General features: G+C 51.9%; 12 protein-coding genes across 12 annotated transcripts; 6 read left to right on the top strand and 6 right to left on the bottom strand.

Annotated features, from left to right (window-relative positions):
• Positions 1-66: 66 nt before the first annotated feature.
• N7532_001277 (putative mitochondrial translation release factor (RF-1)) lies at positions 67-1455 on the bottom strand (the record flags this gene model as incomplete). Its single annotated transcript, XM_056613771.1, has 3 exons — positions 67-1086; positions 1147-1313; positions 1377-1455. The coding sequence occupies 3 exons, from the start codon at positions 1453-1455 to the stop codon at positions 67-69; spliced, it is 1266 nt and encodes a 421-aa protein (XP_056478812.1).
• A 185-nt stretch (positions 1456-1640) lies between these two features.
• On the top strand, positions 1641-3266 carry N7532_001276 (DnaJ and TPR domain protein; the record flags this gene model as incomplete). The annotated part of the gene is made up of 2 exons (XM_056613770.1): positions 1641-2609; positions 2667-3266. 2 exons carry the CDS (start codon positions 1641-1643, stop codon positions 3264-3266), a joined length of 1569 nt encoding a protein of 522 aa, XP_056478811.1.
• A 349-nt stretch (positions 3267-3615) lies between these two features.
• Positions 3616-4388, bottom strand: N7532_001275 (protein-L-isoaspartate O-methyltransferase; the record flags this gene model as incomplete). Its single annotated transcript, XM_056613769.1, has 2 exons — positions 3616-4224; positions 4287-4388. The coding sequence occupies 2 exons, from the start codon at positions 4386-4388 to the stop codon at positions 3616-3618; spliced, it is 711 nt and encodes a 236-aa protein (XP_056478810.1).
• Positions 4389-4957: 569 nt separating this feature from the next.
• On the top strand, positions 4958-5901 carry N7532_001274 (uncharacterized protein; the record flags this gene model as incomplete). The annotated part of the gene is made up of 2 exons (XM_056613768.1): positions 4958-5261; positions 5327-5901. The coding sequence occupies 2 exons, from the start codon at positions 4958-4960 to the stop codon at positions 5899-5901; spliced, it is 879 nt and encodes a 292-aa protein (XP_056478809.1).
• A 532-nt stretch (positions 5902-6433) lies between these two features.
• Positions 6434-8382, bottom strand: N7532_001273 (uncharacterized protein; the record flags this gene model as incomplete). The annotated part of the gene is made up of 11 exons (XM_056613767.1): positions 6434-6478; positions 6531-6602; positions 6657-6724; positions 6794-6848; positions 6910-6969; positions 7018-7410; positions 7473-7796; positions 7859-7914; positions 7971-8042; positions 8106-8161; positions 8219-8382. The coding sequence occupies 11 exons, from the start codon at positions 8380-8382 to the stop codon at positions 6434-6436; spliced, it is 1365 nt and encodes a 454-aa protein (XP_056478808.1).
• A 430-nt stretch (positions 8383-8812) lies between these two features.
• N7532_001272 (NADH dehydrogenase [ubiquinone] 1 beta subcomplex subunit 9) lies at positions 8813-9362 on the top strand (the record flags this gene model as incomplete). Its single annotated transcript, XM_056613766.1, has 4 exons — positions 8813-8832; positions 8905-9185; positions 9242-9283; positions 9337-9362. The coding sequence occupies 4 exons, from the start codon at positions 8813-8815 to the stop codon at positions 9360-9362; spliced, it is 369 nt and encodes a 122-aa protein (XP_056478807.1).
• Positions 9363-9853: 491 nt separating this feature from the next.
• N7532_001271 (histone H2A) lies at positions 9854-10423 on the bottom strand. Its single transcript, XM_056613765.1, has 3 exons — positions 10356-10423; positions 9962-10254; positions 9854-9911 (listed from the first exon to the last, which is right to left on the bottom strand). The coding sequence occupies exons 1-3, from the start codon at positions 10406-10408 to the stop codon at positions 9859-9861; spliced, it is 399 nt and encodes a 132-aa protein (XP_056478806.1). The 5' UTR covers positions 10409-10423; the 3' UTR covers positions 9854-9858.
• Positions 10424-10968: 545 nt separating this feature from the next.
• On the top strand, positions 10969-11523 carry N7532_001270 (histone H2B family protein; the record flags this gene model as incomplete). The annotated part of the gene is made up of 3 exons (XM_056613764.1): positions 10969-11140; positions 11222-11293; positions 11345-11523. 3 exons carry the CDS (start codon positions 10969-10971, stop codon positions 11521-11523), a joined length of 423 nt encoding a protein of 140 aa, XP_056478805.1.
• A 349-nt stretch (positions 11524-11872) lies between these two features.
• N7532_001269 (cysteine protease ATG4) lies at positions 11873-13339 on the bottom strand (the record flags this gene model as incomplete). The annotated part of the gene is made up of 4 exons (XM_056613763.1): positions 11873-12245; positions 12308-12535; positions 12592-12760; positions 12826-13339. The coding sequence occupies 4 exons, from the start codon at positions 13337-13339 to the stop codon at positions 11873-11875; spliced, it is 1284 nt and encodes a 427-aa protein (XP_056478804.1).
• A 558-nt stretch (positions 13340-13897) lies between these two features.
• Positions 13898-15975, top strand: N7532_001268 (uncharacterized protein; the record flags this gene model as incomplete). Its single annotated transcript, XM_056613762.1, has 4 exons — positions 13898-13958; positions 14014-14853; positions 14950-15457; positions 15519-15975. 4 exons carry the CDS (start codon positions 13898-13900, stop codon positions 15973-15975), a joined length of 1866 nt encoding a protein of 621 aa, XP_056478803.1.
• A 192-nt stretch (positions 15976-16167) lies between these two features.
• N7532_001267 (putative C2H2 finger domain protein) lies at positions 16168-17836 on the bottom strand (the record flags this gene model as incomplete). Its single annotated transcript, XM_056613761.1, has 2 exons — positions 16168-17668; positions 17721-17836. 2 exons carry the CDS (start codon positions 17834-17836, stop codon positions 16168-16170), a joined length of 1617 nt encoding a protein of 538 aa, XP_056478802.1.
• Positions 17837-18248: 412 nt separating this feature from the next.
• N7532_001266 (uncharacterized protein) lies at positions 18249-20103 on the top strand (the record flags this gene model as incomplete). The annotated part of the gene is made up of 3 exons (XM_056613760.1): positions 18249-18658; positions 18722-18875; positions 18928-20103. The coding sequence occupies 3 exons, from the start codon at positions 18249-18251 to the stop codon at positions 20101-20103; spliced, it is 1740 nt and encodes a 579-aa protein (XP_056478801.1).
• Between the last annotated feature and the right edge of the window lie 51 nt (positions 20104-20154).

Raw genomic sequence — 20154 nt, 5'->3', positions numbered from 1 at the left:
GATGTGTGATAGAATACATGGTATCATATCTATTGTACAATATTGGCGGGCATTAGTAGCCCGCTTTTATTTCTTCAGTTGCTTCTTTTTCTCTTCTTCTTTGGCCAGGTCCTCAGCCACCATAGCTTCGACCTCACGGTCAGCCATCCAAGTGCGAACGCTTTCCATGACCGTTTCCAGGCCATCACCACCCTCGAGAACATCATCCAAATTGTGAAGAGTGACGCCACTTCTATGGTCTGTGCAGCGGCTCTGGCCAAAATTATATGTTCGGATCTTGTCCCCTCGTCCCATTCTAGCAACACCACCCATGGCTCCGCGCCGTAGTTGAACAAGTTCCTGTTCGCGGGCTTCCTGGCGGGCTTCCGCAATTTTTGCCCGCAGCACTTGCCAGGCTTTGCGACGATTTGCCTGCTGGGATCGTTCGTCTTGCATGGAAACCACTGTGTTAGTCGGTACATGAGTCAATCGAATGGCAGACTCGGTCTTGTTGACATGCTGTCCGCCAGCTCCTCCGGCCCTCATCTTTTCTACCCGCACCTCTTGCGGGTCAATAAAATAGTCACTTGTTGGGTCTTCAAAGTTCAAAGCGTGATCCATGGCACTCCCGCTTTCTGGGAAGCTCGGTAAGACCATCACGCTCACGGCACTCGTGTGGGTGCGGCCCTTTGTTTCCGTGGCCGGGACTCTCTGGACGCGGTGAACTCCTGATTCAGTTCGCATCAGATCGTATGCGCCGTCTGCTTCCACCTCAATCACTGCCTCGCTCAGTCGGTCCTCGGACGGGCCATCTTCCACATCTTGTTTGAGAATCGCAGGTCGAAGACCTCTTCGAGAGCAAAATGCCATATACATGCGCATCATTTCATACGCAAACAAACCGGCCTCATCTCCACCCGCACCAGGGCGAATCTCAACCAGACATGGGAGGTCTGCAAAAGGATGTCGGGGGATCAAGGACTTTTTCAACCGGTCCGATAAGGAGGGTAGAGCTTCGCGACTGGAGTCTAAATCTTCTGTGGCAAGAGATCGGAGTTCTGCATCGGTTTCGGAGTCTTCGAGGAGTGATTTTAGTTCCAGTATAGACTTAACTGGCGGTTAGAAGGGCCACTGTAGAAACGGTAGGGGTAGGTAGGGTGTGCACACCTCATTCGCATTGTCCCATTCGTTCAATATGAACGTCACCGGCGCCAATTCCCCAGCCCGTTTGGCGACCAGAGCATCAAAGGAGTCCGCCAATCGGTCGGAGAGCTTTGCATGCTCGGCTGCAAGTAATCGTGCCCGGGTCAAGAGGACCGGAGACAAGCCGGATTCTGAAGCGGCGCTTGGAGCATGAGTGGAGGGCTCACGAGCAGGGATTTTTCAAGCCGACATACCAGTATGTAAAGTGCGTTGTAGAAACGGCTGAAGGCTAGACCTAAGAGGCTGCCAAATGAACCGGCCACATCGTAGCATCCTCGAGGTGTTGGAGATGCGGTGCTTTTTCCTGCTGGTGGAGGGTGCGCTCGGGACGCTCGTCGGTAATTTATGTAAGATACGCGTAAAGGCCACTCTGCGGCGGCGCATTCCCAACTGCCCGAACTACTTCGGCTTTCCTCCTCATCTTTCCCCAATGCCATGTTCATTCGGCTGCCTTGAAGATGCGTTTGTCGCTTGAATCTCTGACGGCCGCCCTGGCCTGTCTCTCCACTGCATACGCACTCCAGATTCCCCCCGATACTCCGCTCTCCGAATTGATCTCCTCCGCCAAAGCGCAACTGGCCAAGGGCTCACCTCGAGATGCCTTGGTTTACTTCGATGCCGCCGTCGCACGCGATCCGACCAACTACATCACCCTCTATCAAAGAGGCGCCGCACATCTGTCGATTGGCAAGAATTCTCAGGCCTCAGACGACTTCAATCGCGTGTTGGAACTGAAGCCCGATTTCGAGGGCGCTCTTCTACAACTATCTCGTTTGAAGGCACGGTCCGCGCACTGGAAAGAAGCCTTGCATGACCTCGAGCGTGCAGGGAAGAAGTCGTCCCCTGAATACCGAGAACTGGAGGAGGCGCGAGATGCGGCAGGTCAGGCCTTTGAGGCCGAAAAGAAAGGTGACTGGGAAACTTGCATTGCGCAGGCCGGGGTAGCCATCATGAAAGCAAATATGGATCTTTCTCTTCGGCAAACACGAGCACATTGTCGCTTTGAGCGAGGCGACGTGGAAGAAGGCATCAGTGACCTCGCGCATGTCCTACAGATATCCCCGAAATTGGTGGAACCGCATTTGCAAATGTCATCAATGCTGTTCTACGCGCTAGGTGATAGTGATCGAGGCCTGGCACAGATCCGCAAGTGTCTCCACACAGATCCGGATTCAAAGCCTTGCAATCGTCTCTATAAGCGCGAACGACAATTATCGAAGACTTTGGGCAAATTGCATAGCGCCCTGGAGGCGCGTAAGTTCAGCAATGCTGTAAAGCTCATGGTCGGGGACGCTGATGAAAACGGGTTAATCACCAATGTGAAGGACGACGTTGCAGAGGCGAGAGAGTCAGGTCACATCCACCATGCCGCTTCAAACAATCTATATGTCTTCCTAGTTGAGAAGACTTGCGAGGCATACCGCGAGGTACCCTTTTTTTCCATTTTTCGTCTCTTTCTCTCCGTGCACTAACGAGTATTACAGATGCGCATGCTCAAGAAGGCTGGACCTTTTTGTGCTGAATCGATTCAATTGGTTCCGCACTCTCTTCATGGTCTTCTGTACCGCGCCCAGGCTGAACTGGACAAGGATGAATTCGAGGATGCTGTGCGCACGCTGAGCACCGCTAAGGAGCACCACCCGCACTCCCAAGAGGTTCAATCTCTACTTCAGAAAGCCCAGGCTCTTCTCAAACGGTCCAAGCAAAAAGATTACTACAAGGTCCTCGGGGTCAGTCGTGATGCAGATGAGCGAACTCTCAAGCGTGCTTATCGTCAGCTGACCAAGCAACACCACCCGGACAAGGCCAACGCCCAGGGTGTGTCCAAGGAGGATGCAGAGAAGAAGATGGCCGCCATTAATGAGGCTTATGAGGTCCTGTCTGATCCAGAATTACGGACCCGATACGACAATGGCGACGATCCCAACGATCCCGGGTCGCAACAGCGCGGCCATGGATTCCACGGGTCACCTTTTGGTCAGGGCGGCGGGCAGCAATTCTTCTTTCAGCAGGGCGGATCGCAGTTCAAGTTCTCCGGCCAGGGATTCCCTAACTTCGCCGGTGGTGGCTTTCCGTTCCGCTAGGCAGTCAATTATCTTGTGTTACTTTGTATCGTCGTACAACAACCATACCACGGGGTTTTCAGGAGTATCTACGCGGGGACTTTTTGCCGTTGGTGGACGAGATTCCGTGCCGGGCATTTCTCATTTTCACAAGGAATATTTCGGGGGATACATCATTGGCAACAAATGGACACGTCTGCTATAGTCATCAATTCTTTGGTTCTCTCGTCGTTCGTTGTTATCGTACGTCGTTCGTTGTTATCGTACGTCTTTTTTCTTTGCTTTCTGTCGTGGCTTCCACCGGTCCAACTGCTTCGGCTTGTGGTATCAGCGCTGACTTCATCGAAGCGGTGCGACGGCGTAGTCTCGATTATCGTGGGGCGTCTGTCAGGGGCACGTAGCTGACTTGGAAGACCTTCTCCTTATGAACCGAGCCATCCTCCCTCTTGTCCACGACCCAGATATACTGGCCACCCATTCTCCCTAGCATACTTCCATCGCTTTCTGATTCGACTGGGATGAACAGTCTGCCCGGGGCTCGAAGTTGTTCAATTAGGACTGGGTGGAGCGTCTCAGCAGCGGCGCCAACATGAATGGCATCATATGGTGCCCCCTCTTTCCATCCTAAGCGACCGTCTGCCTTGATAAACTTCACCTTTCCGGACTCCAGTAGCTGGCGGCCATCCTGTGATTTTTCCATGTTTGTCTTCGCCAGGTCTACCAGTTCGGTGATGTGGTCAATACCAATGACTTGGCCCTGGTCCGGTGTCCCCGGCCCTGTCACGAGGTTGGCCAGAACATGGGTGAGATAGCCGGATCCAGATCCGATGTCCAGGACCCTAGATCCAGCTCCGAGATAATCAATGAGGTACTCACACGCATGACCGTGCATGTGCGGCGCAGAGATGGTGGCCCCGTGCCCGATGGGCTGCGGTGAGTCCGAGTATGGCCGCGACGGAGAATAGTGAGCTCGATCAACCTACATTAGATAGCACATGTTAGGGGTCAGGTTACTCGCAAAGTAATGCCGGCGTTCCTTACACCTAGCATGGCATCCTTCACTCGCACATCTTTGATCAGGCCGCCCTTGAACAGGTTCTCCACAAGCTCGGTGTTGGTGGACCCGGAGCAATACCACGCCATTGAAAAGGTTCTCGCTCGATGCCAAGCTAGTGATCGGTGAATTCTTGTAAGCCAAAAAGGCATGTATTGTCCTCGTGGGGGAACGGTTCTTATGGCAAGTTTGGTGTAGGTCCGCTCGGGATCAGGACGTCGTGCGTGTGGTAGTCTACACGTCAATGGTGGTAGTTGACTGTCGTGACGCCATGCTCTCCTCATCCCCACGTGACACCGTTTTGGCTTTTCGAGCCTCGCCTCGCCTTTTTTGATACTTACCTGGTATGCGGTATTCGCGGTGTCTACTCTGTTATTGGGTATAGCAGGTTTGGGCGAGTGATATTGCTGTCTAGATAGAAGCCGGATCGTAAGGCTCTTGCATAATACAGGTATGTCTTTTAGTTAAATATATATAGCACTTATAGATACATAGACGCCTACAAGAACGACCACAAGAAAAACAGGTACATATATTAACAGAAATTAGTTAAACCCCTAGCACACAATCAAGAAACCAACAGGAACCGAGAAAACGGACCAAACAAGTGCTAGAAAATAGGATTGTTTCCCCAGGGCCTTCCATCGCCGAAAGCACAATGAAAGCACATTCTCCACCAAAGCGCGGGGCGGCTGAGCTTCTGGGCCCCACCACACCTACACATCGCCGCCCAAGCCGGAAAATCTCCAACACGAGTGAATTGGACCATCTCTGCACACCGACTATGCCACAATCTAGCACAGAGCCTGCTGAAGCCGATCCACACCTTGCAGACGACGTGAACTGTCTGATACTGGACTACCTGGCGTGTCTTGCAATCTCGAAGACTCTGTCCACAGCCGAAAGAGATTACGATGCTGACACGGCAGAAGATGTGGACTGGGCCGTGAGACCCCTGAAAGGTAAACAATACAAATAATTTGATACCACTCTCCCCATCCATATATCGCCACTGACAACGACATAGCCCTCGAGTCCATGATACCGAAAAACGCACTCCCCATAGACCTGAGCATCAAATTGCGCGTGCTGCAAGTAGCGAATGCGATCCAGTCCCACAGACCCCAATCTGGCAAAGAGCCCCAATCATCGCCGTCCTTGGCCAGGATCGGGGTTGATTTCATGGACCTTTGCCTTGCTGCGGTCTCTAAAATTTCCGAGACCAGATGGCTCGAAACTGGCGCCCTGTTTGTGCTCCAAGTCACAATAGAAGAACAGTCCGAAGAAATCGCATCATCGCAAGACCTCATCGACCTCCGCTCATGGTCCGGTAACGACTCGACCTGGAACGAAAGGTGGACACAAACCTGGCGAGCCTATTTAAATGAGCTGCCCCAATCCACTGAGCACAACGACAATGCAAAAGAGGCACTACAGCGACAGTTTTCCTTTCGCCAATTCAAAGCAGTAGTGCTCAAGTTCCTCCTCGACCTCATGACTACTCTTGAACCCCCGATTCTCATCCAGCTCGAGCGCGGGAAGCTCGGAACCTTGAGTCATGCCGAGACCCAAAATTTCCTGGACCGGGTTGGACTATGCTGAATGGCCGGCAACTTCAAGTTCATACAAGCTACTCAATGGCCCATCACATATCCACAAGCAAATCAAATATGCGAAGGATGTTCCTCGCGACACGCTGTTAAGGCTTGAGTTACGCAAAGCCGACCATAAGCAGCACAATGGTTGCGCATATATTATTACCTCAGGGCATCTGCTGGAATAAGCCCACCATCCTCAGTCCCATAACTACTAATCCAAGAGAAAACCGCTTGCGCCATGGATCTCGGACCATGCAAATCTCGAATCAACCAGCCTTGAATGAGTTAGGAACGGTCTGACACCCATGGTCAGCATATACTCAAGAGGACCGACAGCAGTCTAAAAGCATATGCCCCTCAACACCACAAAGACCGCAGAAAAGAGCCAAAAGCAAAGAAAGAGAGAAGCATGCAAAAAAGCAGACATTCGAAATGGCAGTTATATTTTAAACTGGATATTCTACAAGGGGTGCCATTGACAATTCTAAGCACGACCCAACACAGGTCGACCTACAGAGCAGCGGGGACAAGAACACTTATCCGAGGAGCATGCGGCGCGGGTCCTCGATGTATTCCTTGACCTGCGAGGGAGTTAGATTCTGATTTCAAATTCCGACCACTGAGGTTAAATACCTTGACAAGGAAGGTGACAGCTTCGCGACCATCCAGGAGACGGTGGTCGTAAGTGAGAGCGAGGTACATCATCTGCGAAAGTCAGCATGGGTTTTGCGAAGAGCCAGCAGTTGGGTGGGTTCTTACCGGGCGGATTTCGACCTTGCCGTTCACGGCAACAGGCTTGTCCTTGATGGCGTGAAGACCCAAGACAGCTAGATTGAGTAATCAGCGCTCTGTCTAAAAGTGGTCATGCAGAGGGCAGGGGGAAATGAGAAACGTACCGGTTTGGGGCAGGTTGATGATCGGGGTGCCCATCAGGGAGCCAAAGACACCACCCTATGGCCGGGGTTAGTACGTACGGACGTGACGCACCGGCCAAAAAAATAAAAAGACTCACGTTACTGATGGTGAAGGTACCACCGGCCATATCCTCGATGGTTAGCTTGTTGTCGCGAGCCTGTAAACGTTAGTACCTGTTGCGTAATCATGATTGCAGAATGCGTACCTTCTTGCCCAAGTCGGCAATCGACTGCTCAATACCAACAAGGTCCATAGTCTCAGTGTTGCGGACGACGGGGGTGACCAGACCCTTCTCAGTGGCCACGGCAACACTGATATCAACGTAGTCGCGGTAAACGATAGTGTCACCACCGTTGGGGCCCTCGATGGAAGCGTTGACTGCGGGGACATCCTTCATGGCCAGGACGCATGCGCGCGAGAAGGCACTCATGAAACCCAACTTCACACCAGTCTTTTTAAGCACATCATCCTTGTAGAGCTTGCGGAACTCCATCAGCGAGGACATATCAACCTCGTTGAAGGTGGTGAGGGAGGCAGCAGTGTTCTGGGACTGCTTCAGACGCTCCGCAATGCGCAGGCGCATACGGTTCATCTTGACCTGTGGTAGTAGTGATTGTGTCAGCATAGAGCACCGTTACCGCAAAAAGGACAAGTACATACCCGACGCTCCTCACGGCCACCAACGGCAGGCTTCGAGTCCGAGGTCTTGGTGGGCTCCGGCTTGGGGGTCTCCTTGGGCTTCTCCGGCGCAGGCGCAGGCTTCGAGGCCTGGGTCTCCTTGGGCTTCTCGGGCTCAGGAGCGGACTCCTTGGGCTTCTCCGCAGCGGGCTCCTTGGATTGCTCGGGGGCCTCCTTCTTGCCGCCCTCGGGGGCACCTCCCAGCTCCAGTTTGACAAGATCTTGTCCAACGGTGACGGTATCTTCCTCGTTCACAAGAAACTCCTTGATCGTACCCGAATCCGGCGCGTTCACCGACACGTCAATCTAATGCGCGAAGTGTCATTAGAAATTGTCATTTGGATTGGCAATGCAGGGAAGGTAAATACCTTGTCAGTTTCAATGGTTGCAATCTCCTCGTCGCGCTCGACAAAGTCGCCAACCTCTGTGTATTTAGTTAGTAACCAACTGGTGTTTGCTTCTGTAGGGTCTGCAGCATACGCTTAGAAAACTGTTTCAAAGTACCCTCTGTGATCGACTCGGCCATTTGGGGAACCTTGACAATTGAATCGGCTGGTTTCAAAGCCCGTTAGCATGATCAGTTGATTCGAAAACAAAGAATATTGCTTGTAGTACCGTAGGTTCTGATCTGGGAGCCCACGAAGGGGGCGAGGTTGCGCGAAACATTGATACTGTTATTTTCTGTTGTTAACTATGGCGCTTGGTGGCAATTGACGGACTATACACACCCCGAGGAGGCCTGCAGGAGACCGGAAGCCCTCGGCGAAGCGTTTGATCGGGTGACAGTCGAAAGGCACTGGACACCGGACAACCGGCTAACAGCCCGAGTGGCCCGGGTCAAAGTCGTCAGGCGCTGGCCCGAGAGGCGCGCAAGAGGGAGTCGAGCAGCCATTATGTATATGATGTTCGAATCGTAAGCAAACAAAGTCACAAATCGTCCCAAGGGGGGAAGGATCAAGGTGTGAGAGAAAGGGGAAGGGAAAAAAAAAGCCTCACTCTTTCTCGCCCTGTTGCTGTTACGTAGCCGAAGCCAAAAGCTCCCGAAGCCGAGATGCGGAAGACTCCCGGTAAGCGGAGTAATGTTCTTACGCTCTGCCTTGGTGCCTTATTAATGCCTGAGAAAGGGTCCGTTTTGCTCAGTGCGGTCACGCGCAGGAACTACAAGCGCAGTTTGCAACGAATGAGGAAGCCGAGAATAGTCAACCCGCATCACATCTCCAATATCTCGGACTGACGCGGATTGCCGAGGAGACGGTTCGCTCTCAGCTATTTAATTCTTTCCTTCACCTTACTCCCTCCTTATTTGGACTCGAGGGCACATCATGTCCACCTCCGCCGCTCTGTGAGTGTTCCGTAACACTGCCCTCAGAGGCCTCCTCCCATTCCATCATGATCTCCTCTAACTTCATCACAGGTCGCTCTATCGGCGATCCCTGAGGCTGTCCCTCGACTGGGCCGTACACCGGTCAGTGTGGCGCGGACAGGCTGTCTACATTCGCTCGTTGTTTGAAGCCAACAAGAACGTCCGCGACCCTCGCCAGCAACAGGTGCGCGATCAAGCCTACCCTCCCCATTTCCGAGCAATTGAACATTTTACTCACACAGGAGGTCTCCAGGTACTGCTGCGCGAAACAGAGAAACTCCTCGAGTCTTGGAAACACCCCGACCCCTACCGGCACCCGACTGCTCCTGGTGGTACGTCGCTTTTGATACCCGCAATCTGGCGCGCATTTGACTGACATTGGCTACAGGAAATAAATGGGAGCGCAACTTGCCTGCTCGTATTCTCCCCTGTACGTTGACCAATTCGATGTTCCCCGGGACCGTCATACTAATCAAGAACCAGACGCGGAGGCCCCCGGCGCGCACTAAAGAAGACGACGATATTCTTGTGTTTAGGCAGGTTCAAGCAATGAAGCATACATTTTGACTGCGATCGGGACATTTGTAGATATACTGTTGAATTTTGAATTTGGATGATTGTCTAGTCAATTGACTGCGGTTTAGAATGTAAGAGATCCAATCAATCGCAGACTCATCATTTCCTTGGAACAAGCGGAGGCCGTGGGACAATGAAACTACGAATACGGAGAGAATGAGCTATGACTGGTGGACCTAGAATCTTTTCATTGATTCGGGCGCGTACCCGGGCTAGTTATCCGAAAAAAAGCTGAAATCCCATCGAACAGGCTGGAGTTCGTCGGTATCATTCCATGTCCGCAGACATAATGTACAACCTGGAAACTGAAGGAAAAAAGAAAAACGCAGAGCCATAACGTGCCCGTCCCATAACCCCATTATCGTGTCAATGAACCAACCCACGCCAGAAAAAAAGAACAAATCAAACCCGCGAAAGAAACGAGACCCATTACAGCTCCTGGCTGCCCTTGCCGGCCTTGGGGGTCTTCTTGGGAAGAAGGTCTGGAAACGTGTCAGCAGATGGTCGCGGTTGCAAGACGCTGGAAACTTACTCTGGTGGATGTTGGGGAGAACACCACCCTGGGCAATGGTGACATGACCCAGAAGCTTGTTCAGCTCCTCATCGTTGCGGATGGCGAGCTGAAGGTGACGGGGGATGATACGGGTCTTCTTGTTGTCACGGGCGGCGTTACCAGCCAGTTCGAGAATCTCAGCAGCGAGGTACTCGAGAACAGCAGCCAGGTAAACGGGGGCACCGGCACCAACACGCTGAGCGTAGTTGCCCTTGCGGAGCAGACGGTGGACACGGCCGACGGGGAAGGCCAGACCGGCCTTGGAGGAGCGACTACAGAATCGATGTCAGAATGGGTCGTCAAATGTTGTTTGGGGACCGGCACGTTCCGGACGCGATTCAAAACAAAGGAGATGGAAGAAAGGGAAACTCACGACTGCGCGTTCTTGCTGCCGCTAGCCTTGCCACCAGACTTTCCGCCAGTCATTTTGATGGTTGGGTTTTTTAAGTTGGGGTGTTTGAAAAGGTGGGAGAAGTTGGTAATGGGTCGAGATGGTCGAGAGATGTAAAAGAGCAGGTGAAAGGGCGACGGCGAGGAGGCCACGGGGGTTTATAACAACGCGGTGAGGGTGACGTTGGGCTCGCATCAAACAAACCCGCCAGATCACGCCCTCGCTTAGCGGAGTCGGCCAATCATATTGCAGATCACGGCGCCGCGGACATGCCAGATCAGGCAAGGCGGTTGTAATTTACACCATTACAGAGTGTTACGGCCCATCTGTGTGATAGTACCCCGCTTTCCCCGCCGATGGACGCGTCAATCCCCCTTTAATCATACAGATCATACGTAAGTGTGACGGTATTGAAATTCCGCCTCCTTTGCGTTCCCCCGGGATCAACTGGCCTTTGGCGGTCGAGTATAAAGACCGCGTTCCCCTCGTCACCGCGTTTCTCTTACCTTTCCTTTCCATCCATCCTCCCAACCTCACGTCTTCCATCTTCATCACACCCTTTTCAACTCAACCACTCTTCGAGAACTCATTCAAAATGCCCCCCAAGGCTGCTCAGAAGACTCCCTCCACCGGCGGCAAGGCCCCGGTTGCCGGCAAGGCCCCTGCTGAGAAGAAGGAGGCCGGCAAGAAGACTGCCGCCGCCTCTGGCGAGAAGAAGAAGCGCGGCAAGACCCGCAAGGAGACCTACTCCTCCTACATCTACAAGGGTGAGTTTTCCTGATGGTCGTGTTTTGGTGTCTTCGGGCGCGTTCGCGCGACGCGACTTATGCTGATTCTTTTCCCTCTAGTCCTCAAGCAGGTCCACCCCGACACTGGTATCTCCACCCGTGCCATGTCCATTCTGAACTCCTTCGTCAACGGTATGTCTCCACGCGTTTCGTCATCTTTCGCATCGTTCTGACTCTTCACAGACATCTTCGAGCGCGTTGCCACTGAGGCCTCCAAGCTGGCTGCCTATAACAAGAAGTCTACTATCTCCTCTCGGGAGATCCAGACTTCTGTGCGACTGATTCTGCCCGGTGAGCTGGCCAAGCACGCCGTCTCTGAGGGTACCAAGGCTGTCACCAAGTACTCCTCTTCCGCCAAATAAGGGTTTCTTCCGATTTTCGTTTCTTGCGGCTTTGCTCTTTTATTCTGCCTCCTGATCTTTTCCTGGGCTCGGAGGCGGTCGGTTATGGGTGTTTTGCGGGTTTTCTAATGTGTTATGGGATGGTCTCAATTTCTTTTTTTCCCGACGGGCGACTTTTTCTGATGGTTACTACTCGATGTGCGCGCGGTGTAACATAACTCGGGTCTAGGGGCTGGTTGCACGATTTAACCTCCCCTACTAGAACACGAAATTTCAAATGCTTGACTGCATTTCACTACTGGTTTTTCTGTGTCTTCATCGTAGTCTACCTGGCTCGAATTGTGCTGGAGCAGCTCTGGTTACTACTTATTTACTCTGCACTGTCGGAGTCATCCAGCGCTTCCACCTCGTCCAGAGCCTCAAGTCTCTCATGGCTTTGGTCCGTCTGCTTTTCGTCTGCCAGTACGTGAATTATGGGCTTGCCAGGCGAATTCTGGACGCGCTGCTTCCAATCCTCCCAGTCTTCTTGATCTCGAATCAGAAACCCTATCAGCATGCTTGGATCCATGTCCTTAATGTGTATTCGTCGTAACCGCCGAGTGTGGTAGCTATCAAGCTGCTCTGGTGAGAAGACTTTGTTGGTTTGGGGTGCGGGTAGCGCTGGTCTGGTTGTATGCGGGTCGAGAAAGAACATGTGTGAATCCTGGACTCCCACGAAGTAGTGAGATGCTGACGGACGTCCACTATTTGTTTTGCGCGGTTAGCAGATTTGAAGGTTTGAATACGTGCAGGTTTCGGAATTTACCCAGCTATTCCAACCGACTGCGGATACTGTAGCGCGGCGCGCAGTCCATCCCAGTAAACCGATGTGACATGCTCAATTCCCAGCCGGAGGCCAAGGAGAATAAGGACCGGCATTATCTGTCCGGTTTCATCTCGGCCCAGGCCAGCCACTTGCGCTTCGTAGACATCGGATGTATTATTGGTCACATATACCCGTAGCTTGGGGGACTCGCATTCATTCGATAGCATCCTGTCGAGGCAGATGTGAGTTGGGGGTTCTTGGTAATATGGACCTATGGCACGTACTGGATGCAGCGGGCAGTGGCAGATGGACCAAACCATTCTCCCGGGTATTTTCCACATGATTCGGCCCCGCGCTGGACAAATCGGTGTATTGAGAATGGACTATCCGGGTGATCTGCGAACATCGCCAGCAATTTCGATTCTTCCTCAGGCCAGTGACCTCTCCGCCAGTCTAGACCAACAGTTAACATTCTGAGAATTCAGTGGGTCTCATTGTCTGGAGTATTGGTACTATACCTCGCCCGAGTCGTAGGGTCGATAGCGCATTCGCCAGTAAACTCTGTCCGGATCGAATCATGCACCCCCACCCAGTGTCTGATGTGAATCCCTGGGGTTCCATTAGCTGACTACGCAGGCGAACCCCCAGCGTCATTGAGGACGCTGCCTCTGGTGTGTTGTTGCGTGGGATGGGGGTGAAGTGAGAGCGGTATGTCATCCATATCCTCGATTCAAAGTCATCGAGGAACTCCTCTGGCCAGGTGTTTGCGATCCCCTCGTTCGGGCTTTTCGGCCCTTCGATGGTTGTATTTTTTGCTTCTTTCGTGCAGAGGGGAAGAAAACTGTTAGCAGCTCTGCCTTGCGAAGTGGCGATTTGGGACTCACCAGCACTCGGTTCGGTTTCTGGCGGGGTGACCGTGTACTCTCGCCCCAGGCACCAGATCGAGGCCTCTGGTACGGTGTCATTTTTGGGTTCTGGGTCCCAGAAGTACTGTACGATACGCTTGCACTTTTCCAGGTCAACTCCTGCCATGTTGTCCAACAGCTTGAAGGGGTGGTGTCAAAGAGTAGAGGGGAGGTGTGTGAGAGATATATATCTCCCAAGAGAGCGGGGGCCGCTAGGGCAACAAAGTACTGCTACCGCACCAAATAACAGAATGTAGCAACGCCCGAGTATAGAAATATAGCCAAAGCGAACAGGAGTACAGGAGTGATGGGATATCGATTGTTTGGTTTTCGGGTGTTCAGGTGTTTTGGAGAAGAGGAATAATCACGCGCGACGGGACGACGTCACCGGAGATCACGCCCTCCCCCGAGGCGTCGCTAGAGCAGATCCTGTCTAGGTAAATTCCACTAGTAATCTGCTATGGATCTTTGTATATTTAATGGCACTCTCAGCTTTCGATAGATCTCCAATGAGATCTCATTTAATTTTAATTATACACGCTGTATTGCAGAGCGTACCACCCCCCAGGAACCCCAAATAATGACCCAACCGGACGATGCCCCCCCACCGCCCGGGGCCCACCCCGTTGAACGAAATCCTCCTGTCTGAAGAACGACTTTCAACGTCCCATCATCACCACCATCCATGGCCCGACATGGGAAGACCAAGGTCCGGTCGAAACGGGCACCAGCAATGGCCGCACCTAGTGAGTGCCCCTTCCCACCCTTCTAAATACGCTCGCAAAACTCATCTGGCCACAGAAGTATCGCCACATCAATTTACGATGCAACAAGAGGCTCGAAATACCGAGACACATCATCGAATTTGGGCGGCTAGCAATCTCAGGAGCAAGACAGTCCGGTTTGTGAGGGCAGGAGAAATGCAGCGAAGCGACTTTGAGAATGTCGACCAAGATACTCAAGGCCAGCTCCAGAAAGCGACAGGTGGGACCGACGCCCCACCGGAATCGATCGAGGGAGAAGAGCAGAGGCACACCAGAGAGGAGAAAGGAGAAGAGGACCAGCCTCTGTTTTTCATGGACACAATCGGAGAACGCAGACCGGACACGGGACTTTTGGACCCGGTACTGGCCACAGCGACCAGCCACTCGGATGACACCAGCGAAGACGAAGTTGTGTTCACCGGACGAAGGAAAGCCGCCACAAAACCCATTGTGATCGAAACCGACCAAGATGACCTTAACGAAATGTTATATACTCGCAACATGGGCGACATTCCTCAAATGGAGGAACTCACGCTTCAAACCCACCAGTCCTGCCCAACAGGAAGTCGGCGAAATTCCCCCCCGAGGCAGAGATTTCAATGGTCCCCCGACAATGATGATATGCTGGCGGACTACATCGCCAACATGGACCAACACTATCGCATCGAGGACGACGAGGACGACGAGGACGACGAAGACGATAGCAGATTGCAATCAAAGCCCGAGGGTGGCATTGGGATTGATCACAGAGAAGCAGACCCTGGGGTGCCGCCCAACTGTTTTGCTTTCTCAGAGAGACGGGTAAAACAAGTCGCTGCGACCCATGGAGCTAATGTTGGAAACACCGGCGAGGACCAAGTCCAAAGTTCGATAGACGGTGAGTGCCCCAGGCGTTTCAGACTGCAATACCCTCACATACGAGGTCGGCCACCAGTGCGACGGAGAATATGCGTTAACACCGTAACAAACCCAGCCCTGGAATCGGAAAACGAAGATGTCACTTTGGGGACACCTGACTCGTTCGACGTGGACTCCGACGAAGAGCTGGACCTGGACGCAGACCTCCTCGAACAATTGGCCCTCGAGTATTCCGCCAAGAACAAAAAGAAAGGTTCAAAGGGAAAATACACCTTCGCATCAGCGACAGCCTTTGCAGATGCCCTCGAGTCAGACCCATACTATGGGTTCGATATCATGGACTTCAATCGACCAAGCTTGGCGAAACAGAGCAAGGGAAAGAGGTCTCCCGCACTGGACCTGGAACTGTCTGACAGTGATCTTGAAATGCACCTCCAAGAGGTCTGGCTGACTGACCGCAAGAAAAAGAGTACGAAAAAGAAGGAGAGAGAAGAACTACGTTCCCAGGGCCTACTCGGCGGGGACCCCGAATATGCGGACCTGAAAGTCAAGTATTCAAAGGGGATGAACATGGAAGAATTGATGACCGAAATTCGGTCTTTTCTCTTGTCCCAAAAAAACAGGTATATTTTGACACCAGTTATTGTCTCTTTTCTTTTATTGTGCCAAGCTCACTATATACAGTCTTTCTCTACCTCCCATGACAAAGCATCGGCGCAAGACGATTCACGAGCTGGCAAACATATTGCACCTCAAGTCCCAATCCCGAGGAAACGGGCTCATGCGGTTCCCCATCCTCCTCAAAACATCCCGCACACCTGGATATACTCGGAAGACTATTTCAAAGGTCGATTCTTTGCTCTCTGGACGGAAGTTGAATCGCCGCTTGTTCCAATCCTGGGGTCCAGATGGAACCAAGCCAACAAAATCAAAGTCGAAAGGTGTCACTGCTGGTGTTTCATACATGGACGGAGATGTTGTCGGCGCATCTGCTCCCGAAATTGGAGCAGAAAATCGGGGTCGGGCAATGTTGGAAAAAATGGGCTGGAGTAGCGGCACAGCCCTTGGGGCAAGCAACAACAAGGGAATTCTCCAGCCCGTTGCACACGTGGTCAAGAATTCGCGAGCGGGACTAGGATAAGGATGTATCTTTTTGGGCCGTATGAGCTCCCAGTGAAAGATACTCCCCACCATGTACATACTCGATAAGAAATACACAAAATTCGAAGGTCTCATCACGCGATCTGTCACTTGTTGTTTCCGTTTCCCACCTGGTTTTCATGTATCAAATATGGACCGAAGGACAAAGGTAAAAGCAACCAGTGGGTATACTTCACCGTCGTCGGCTCTTTGAAGTCGTCTTTAATTGTGCATGGGTTGGATTTTCTTGGAGGTGGACGAAAAGTTTCGTTTTAGAAGGAAAGATTTCGTGGCATTTGGCGCACGCGATTCCTGCCGCTGCTCCAGGATTCTGTGCTGCTTTCTTTGCTCGTCTCTGTTTGGCTTTGCCAACAGGAGGAGACCGAGGACGTTCATCAAGGCCTGATGAAGAGAGCTGCTCAGTCAACGGTGTGATAGGATCATGGACAAGGTCCAGATCCGAGCGAAGTCTCGTTCCAATTGACTCCCGTGAAGCATAATCTCCATCGTCTACGGAATCAGAAGAATCTTGTTTCGAATCCGGAGGGGTTGAAGAGGTATCCTCATCCGCGCTCAACGTATTACCTCTTTTGTGTTCGACGCAAGGAAGTTCGTCAGTCTCTGCGATATCTATCTCAGGCCCCAGACTGGAAATTCCAGAGATATGTGCATCATCAACTTCCTCGTTATTGCCCTGTTTATCATCATAGGCATCGGGTTCAGTAGTAGGCTTCAAATCGAGTTGTTCATCCTGCAGGCGCATTTCCCGACAGAGCTGCTTGACGGCTTTCAGGTGCTTCTTGCTCTTTTCGTGAGCTTCGAATTGGTTTTGGCTCTTGAAAGACTTGTGGCACGCTACACACTCGAAACTTTCGATCTCGCTTTCAGATGTTTCCTCATCGTCGCTGATGTCGGGCTCATGCGAACGTGCCCATTCCGGAACAACATGTTCGCGCAATTTAGCATTGTTCATGGCCCGTGACCTGGCGGCTTGGGCTGCCACTGACTGGCGCAGGGTCTCTTGGCGCTGAGCCTCATTCTGGGCATTGGCCTTATACCGCGGGTCTCGCTTTTTTACGAACGCCACCAAGGACCGCACAGCATCGTTGAAAGCTCGAATTCCTTCGTCCCGAAGACGTCGGTTTTCCTTCTCCATCAGCCTTCGAACTCGGCGATCAGGGGCCTCAGAATAACGATAGACATCCTTCCAGGCAAACGATTTCTTCGTAGAGAACCCACTCCACACAGCGTAAAACGGGCGCACAACTGTCTCGAATCCCGCATCACGAGAGCCAAATGCAGGATATTCCACCACCTCCAAGTTTTCCCACTCAGATGCCAATCGCTCTTCGAGGGCTAGCTGTGCGAATTGATCCTGAAGACCACCAAAAAACCCAGCTGGCGAGTCAGAAAACTCCATCCGAGGACTAAATCTTGAGAAGACCTTGAGAACATCTTCGGCGGTGGTTATCCGTATGTTATAGGAATGTTGACCACCTTCTGAGCCCTCCGAGCCCTGGGCTGTACCCAAAAATGCGTCGCTATGAGAGTCGTACCAAGCACGTTCCTGAGGATCTGCGAGAACCTCATAAGCCGACTGCACTTCGGCAAAAAGCCGCGTGGCTTCTTCAACATTCCCGTAATTTCGATCTGGGTGCAGTTCAAGAGCTTTTCTGCGGTAGGCTTTTTTGATCCTGTCCAGTGTGAGCTAAGGTCGAGAATGATTGTTATGAAAAGGTTGCTTACTCGTCATCGCTTGCACTCCGGGTGAGATCCAGGAGCTCATAGTAGTCGGTTTTCTGCCCTGAGTCTTGCTCTGGGGTGCTGGGACCCTTTGAGCCTGTCGACTGAGACTGACCCATACTCAGGAATAGAGAAGGCGGGCTTGAAAGGTCAGGTTACACGGAGCTTCAATAGGCCCACCGTCAACCTTCAAGGTCAGGTCCCAGGCGATTTTCAAGGGCCGCTCGCCCATGCGCTTCTGGCGGGTGATGCAAAAGACGTGAGTAAGCGAAGTTCAAGACGCGCACATGCGGAGGGTTCTTCGGGCCTTGGCGCAAGTTCCCCGCTCCGCTTCGCCGCTGGACATCATGAACATTGACACCCCCAGACGATCTAGGTCCAGCGCTGGCGTTGACTTTGCTCTGTCTCCAGGTACCAACTGCGACTTTTGACCTCATCGCCTGTTTTTCCACACTGTTGGGAGCCTCATCATCCAGCAGTGGGGCTCTTTTCTTACTGCCTGTTCCCCTCACGCCCTACACGTTCACAGGCATGCTCTTATCTCTCCAAAACCTGCCGGAAGAGATTCTGCATTACATCCTATGCCATTCGCATCCTCTCTCTGCTGCAGCCCTTCAACAGACCAACAACCGGTTCGGCGATGTGACAACGAGCGCTCTGCTATGGCGGCACTATTGTCAAACGTACTACAAGTCCTGGGACAGAAGGCATGAAATACAGAAGAAGTTTGCTGGCTCTGCGCCATCTGTTGATTGGAAAGCATTGTTTGTTGCGAGATATCAAATTGACGGCTCTGTCACCCGACTTCTCGATAGTATTCTTGCCAGCCAGACTGGACGCATCGAAAAGTTTAGAGCTGTCATTGAATTTGGATATGATGCAAAGGATGCGCTGCTTGAAAATAGTCAAGTTCAGTGGGGTGATGATTATCTTGCAAGAAGGTAAACACCAAGTGATGCCCTACACATTAGGTTGTTCTATTCACTAACTAGCTTCATATGAAGATATTATGCCAGCGCCCTATTAACATGTCTTCACCGGAGTATTGCGATTCCCGAATGGGTCAAATTGAGACGCGGCGAGGCCGTCTCATTCGAAAGAGCATTGGGTGCCTTCGATCTCTTTATCCCAGAGAGCGGGTATGGTGACTTGGATGAGGTAGAGTTATTTATTCCCCTATAATATGTTCTATTTTGCTAAGCAATTACAGATTGAAAACAGCATGGCGCATATTGTTGCCAGATTCGTAGCTTCGCACCCCGACTTTGATTCTTTGAATCCTCGTGAGAAGGCTTTGAGGCTCGCGTCCTGGTTGCGTGCAAATGAATACATCGGTATCGAGCCTGGCCGAGAATACTATTCTCTGGAACATAACTTCTTAGGGATGGCCCTGAATACTCCAGGACACAACTCTTTGCCACTGATTTCCGCTGCGATCTATTGCCATGTCGCTCAAAAGTTGGGACTTGATGCTCATCCCTGCGGGTTTCCATTTCATGTCCATGTCATCATAACACCCCAACCTGGATTCGATATGGACGACCGCCCTGTGCCTGGCACGGAACAAGCTGCTCCAATGTACCTTGATCCATTTAGAGGGGCAAGAGAGACCCTGGTTTCAGAGCTACGGGACCAGTTGATATTCCTTGGTGCCTCAGATTTGGAACAGAGTGAGTTCCTTGGCAAGTCATTTGCCTCAGAGGTCGTCTTGAGGTGCAGCAAAAACATTCTGAATTCCATACACTCCATGTCTCGCCATTCGGATATTCAGGCTAGTTCAGTGGATTTTGTGAGTGCAAAGTATGCAGCTCTATGGTCATCCATGCTTCTCTCATCCAATCTACAGCCAGTGGACCTACGTCACCAGCTACTTTGGTTGATGGAGCTTTTTGCTACGGACTTTCCTTCCGATATATTCTTAGTGGAGCAGTACATCGTGCCTCTGTTCAATGGCCTCTTCGAGCATGACATTTTGAAAAACCTCCATGTCATGAGAGCCGCGGACGAGGTTCCCAAGCAGATACGTCGGCGATCTGACAAAAACAGAAATATCCATTACAAGGTGGGCCAGGTCTTCCAGCACCGTCGTTATCGTTACAGGGCCATTATTACCGGGTGGGACTCTGAATGTGATGCTGGGGAACAATGGATGAGGCGTATGGGGATTGATCGTCTCGAGGCAGGGCGCCATCAGAGCTTCTATCATGTTTTAGTGGAGGACAGGAGCGTTCGATATGTTGCTGAGGAAAATATCGAGCTTATACTGCCTAGTATCAGCGACCTGCCGCGGAGTCTCACAACAATTGCAGGAAAGCATTTTAAGAGGTGGGATGACACAGCACGAGCTTTTGTGAGTAATGTGAGAGATGAGTACCCCGATGATTAGAAAGGTCAACATTGAGTTATTCCTCTAGTATAATCCTAATTGCCCTACGCC

This window comes from Penicillium argentinense (genome assembly GCF_028826775.1).
Source record: "Penicillium argentinense strain IBT 30761 chromosome Unknown utg000002l_segment0_segment0, whole genome shotgun sequence".
NCBI lineage: Eukaryota > Fungi > Ascomycota > Eurotiomycetes > Eurotiales > Aspergillaceae > Penicillium > Penicillium argentinense.
Note: the sequence above shows the minus strand (reverse complement) of the source record. Positions and strands in the feature narration are given on the sequence as shown.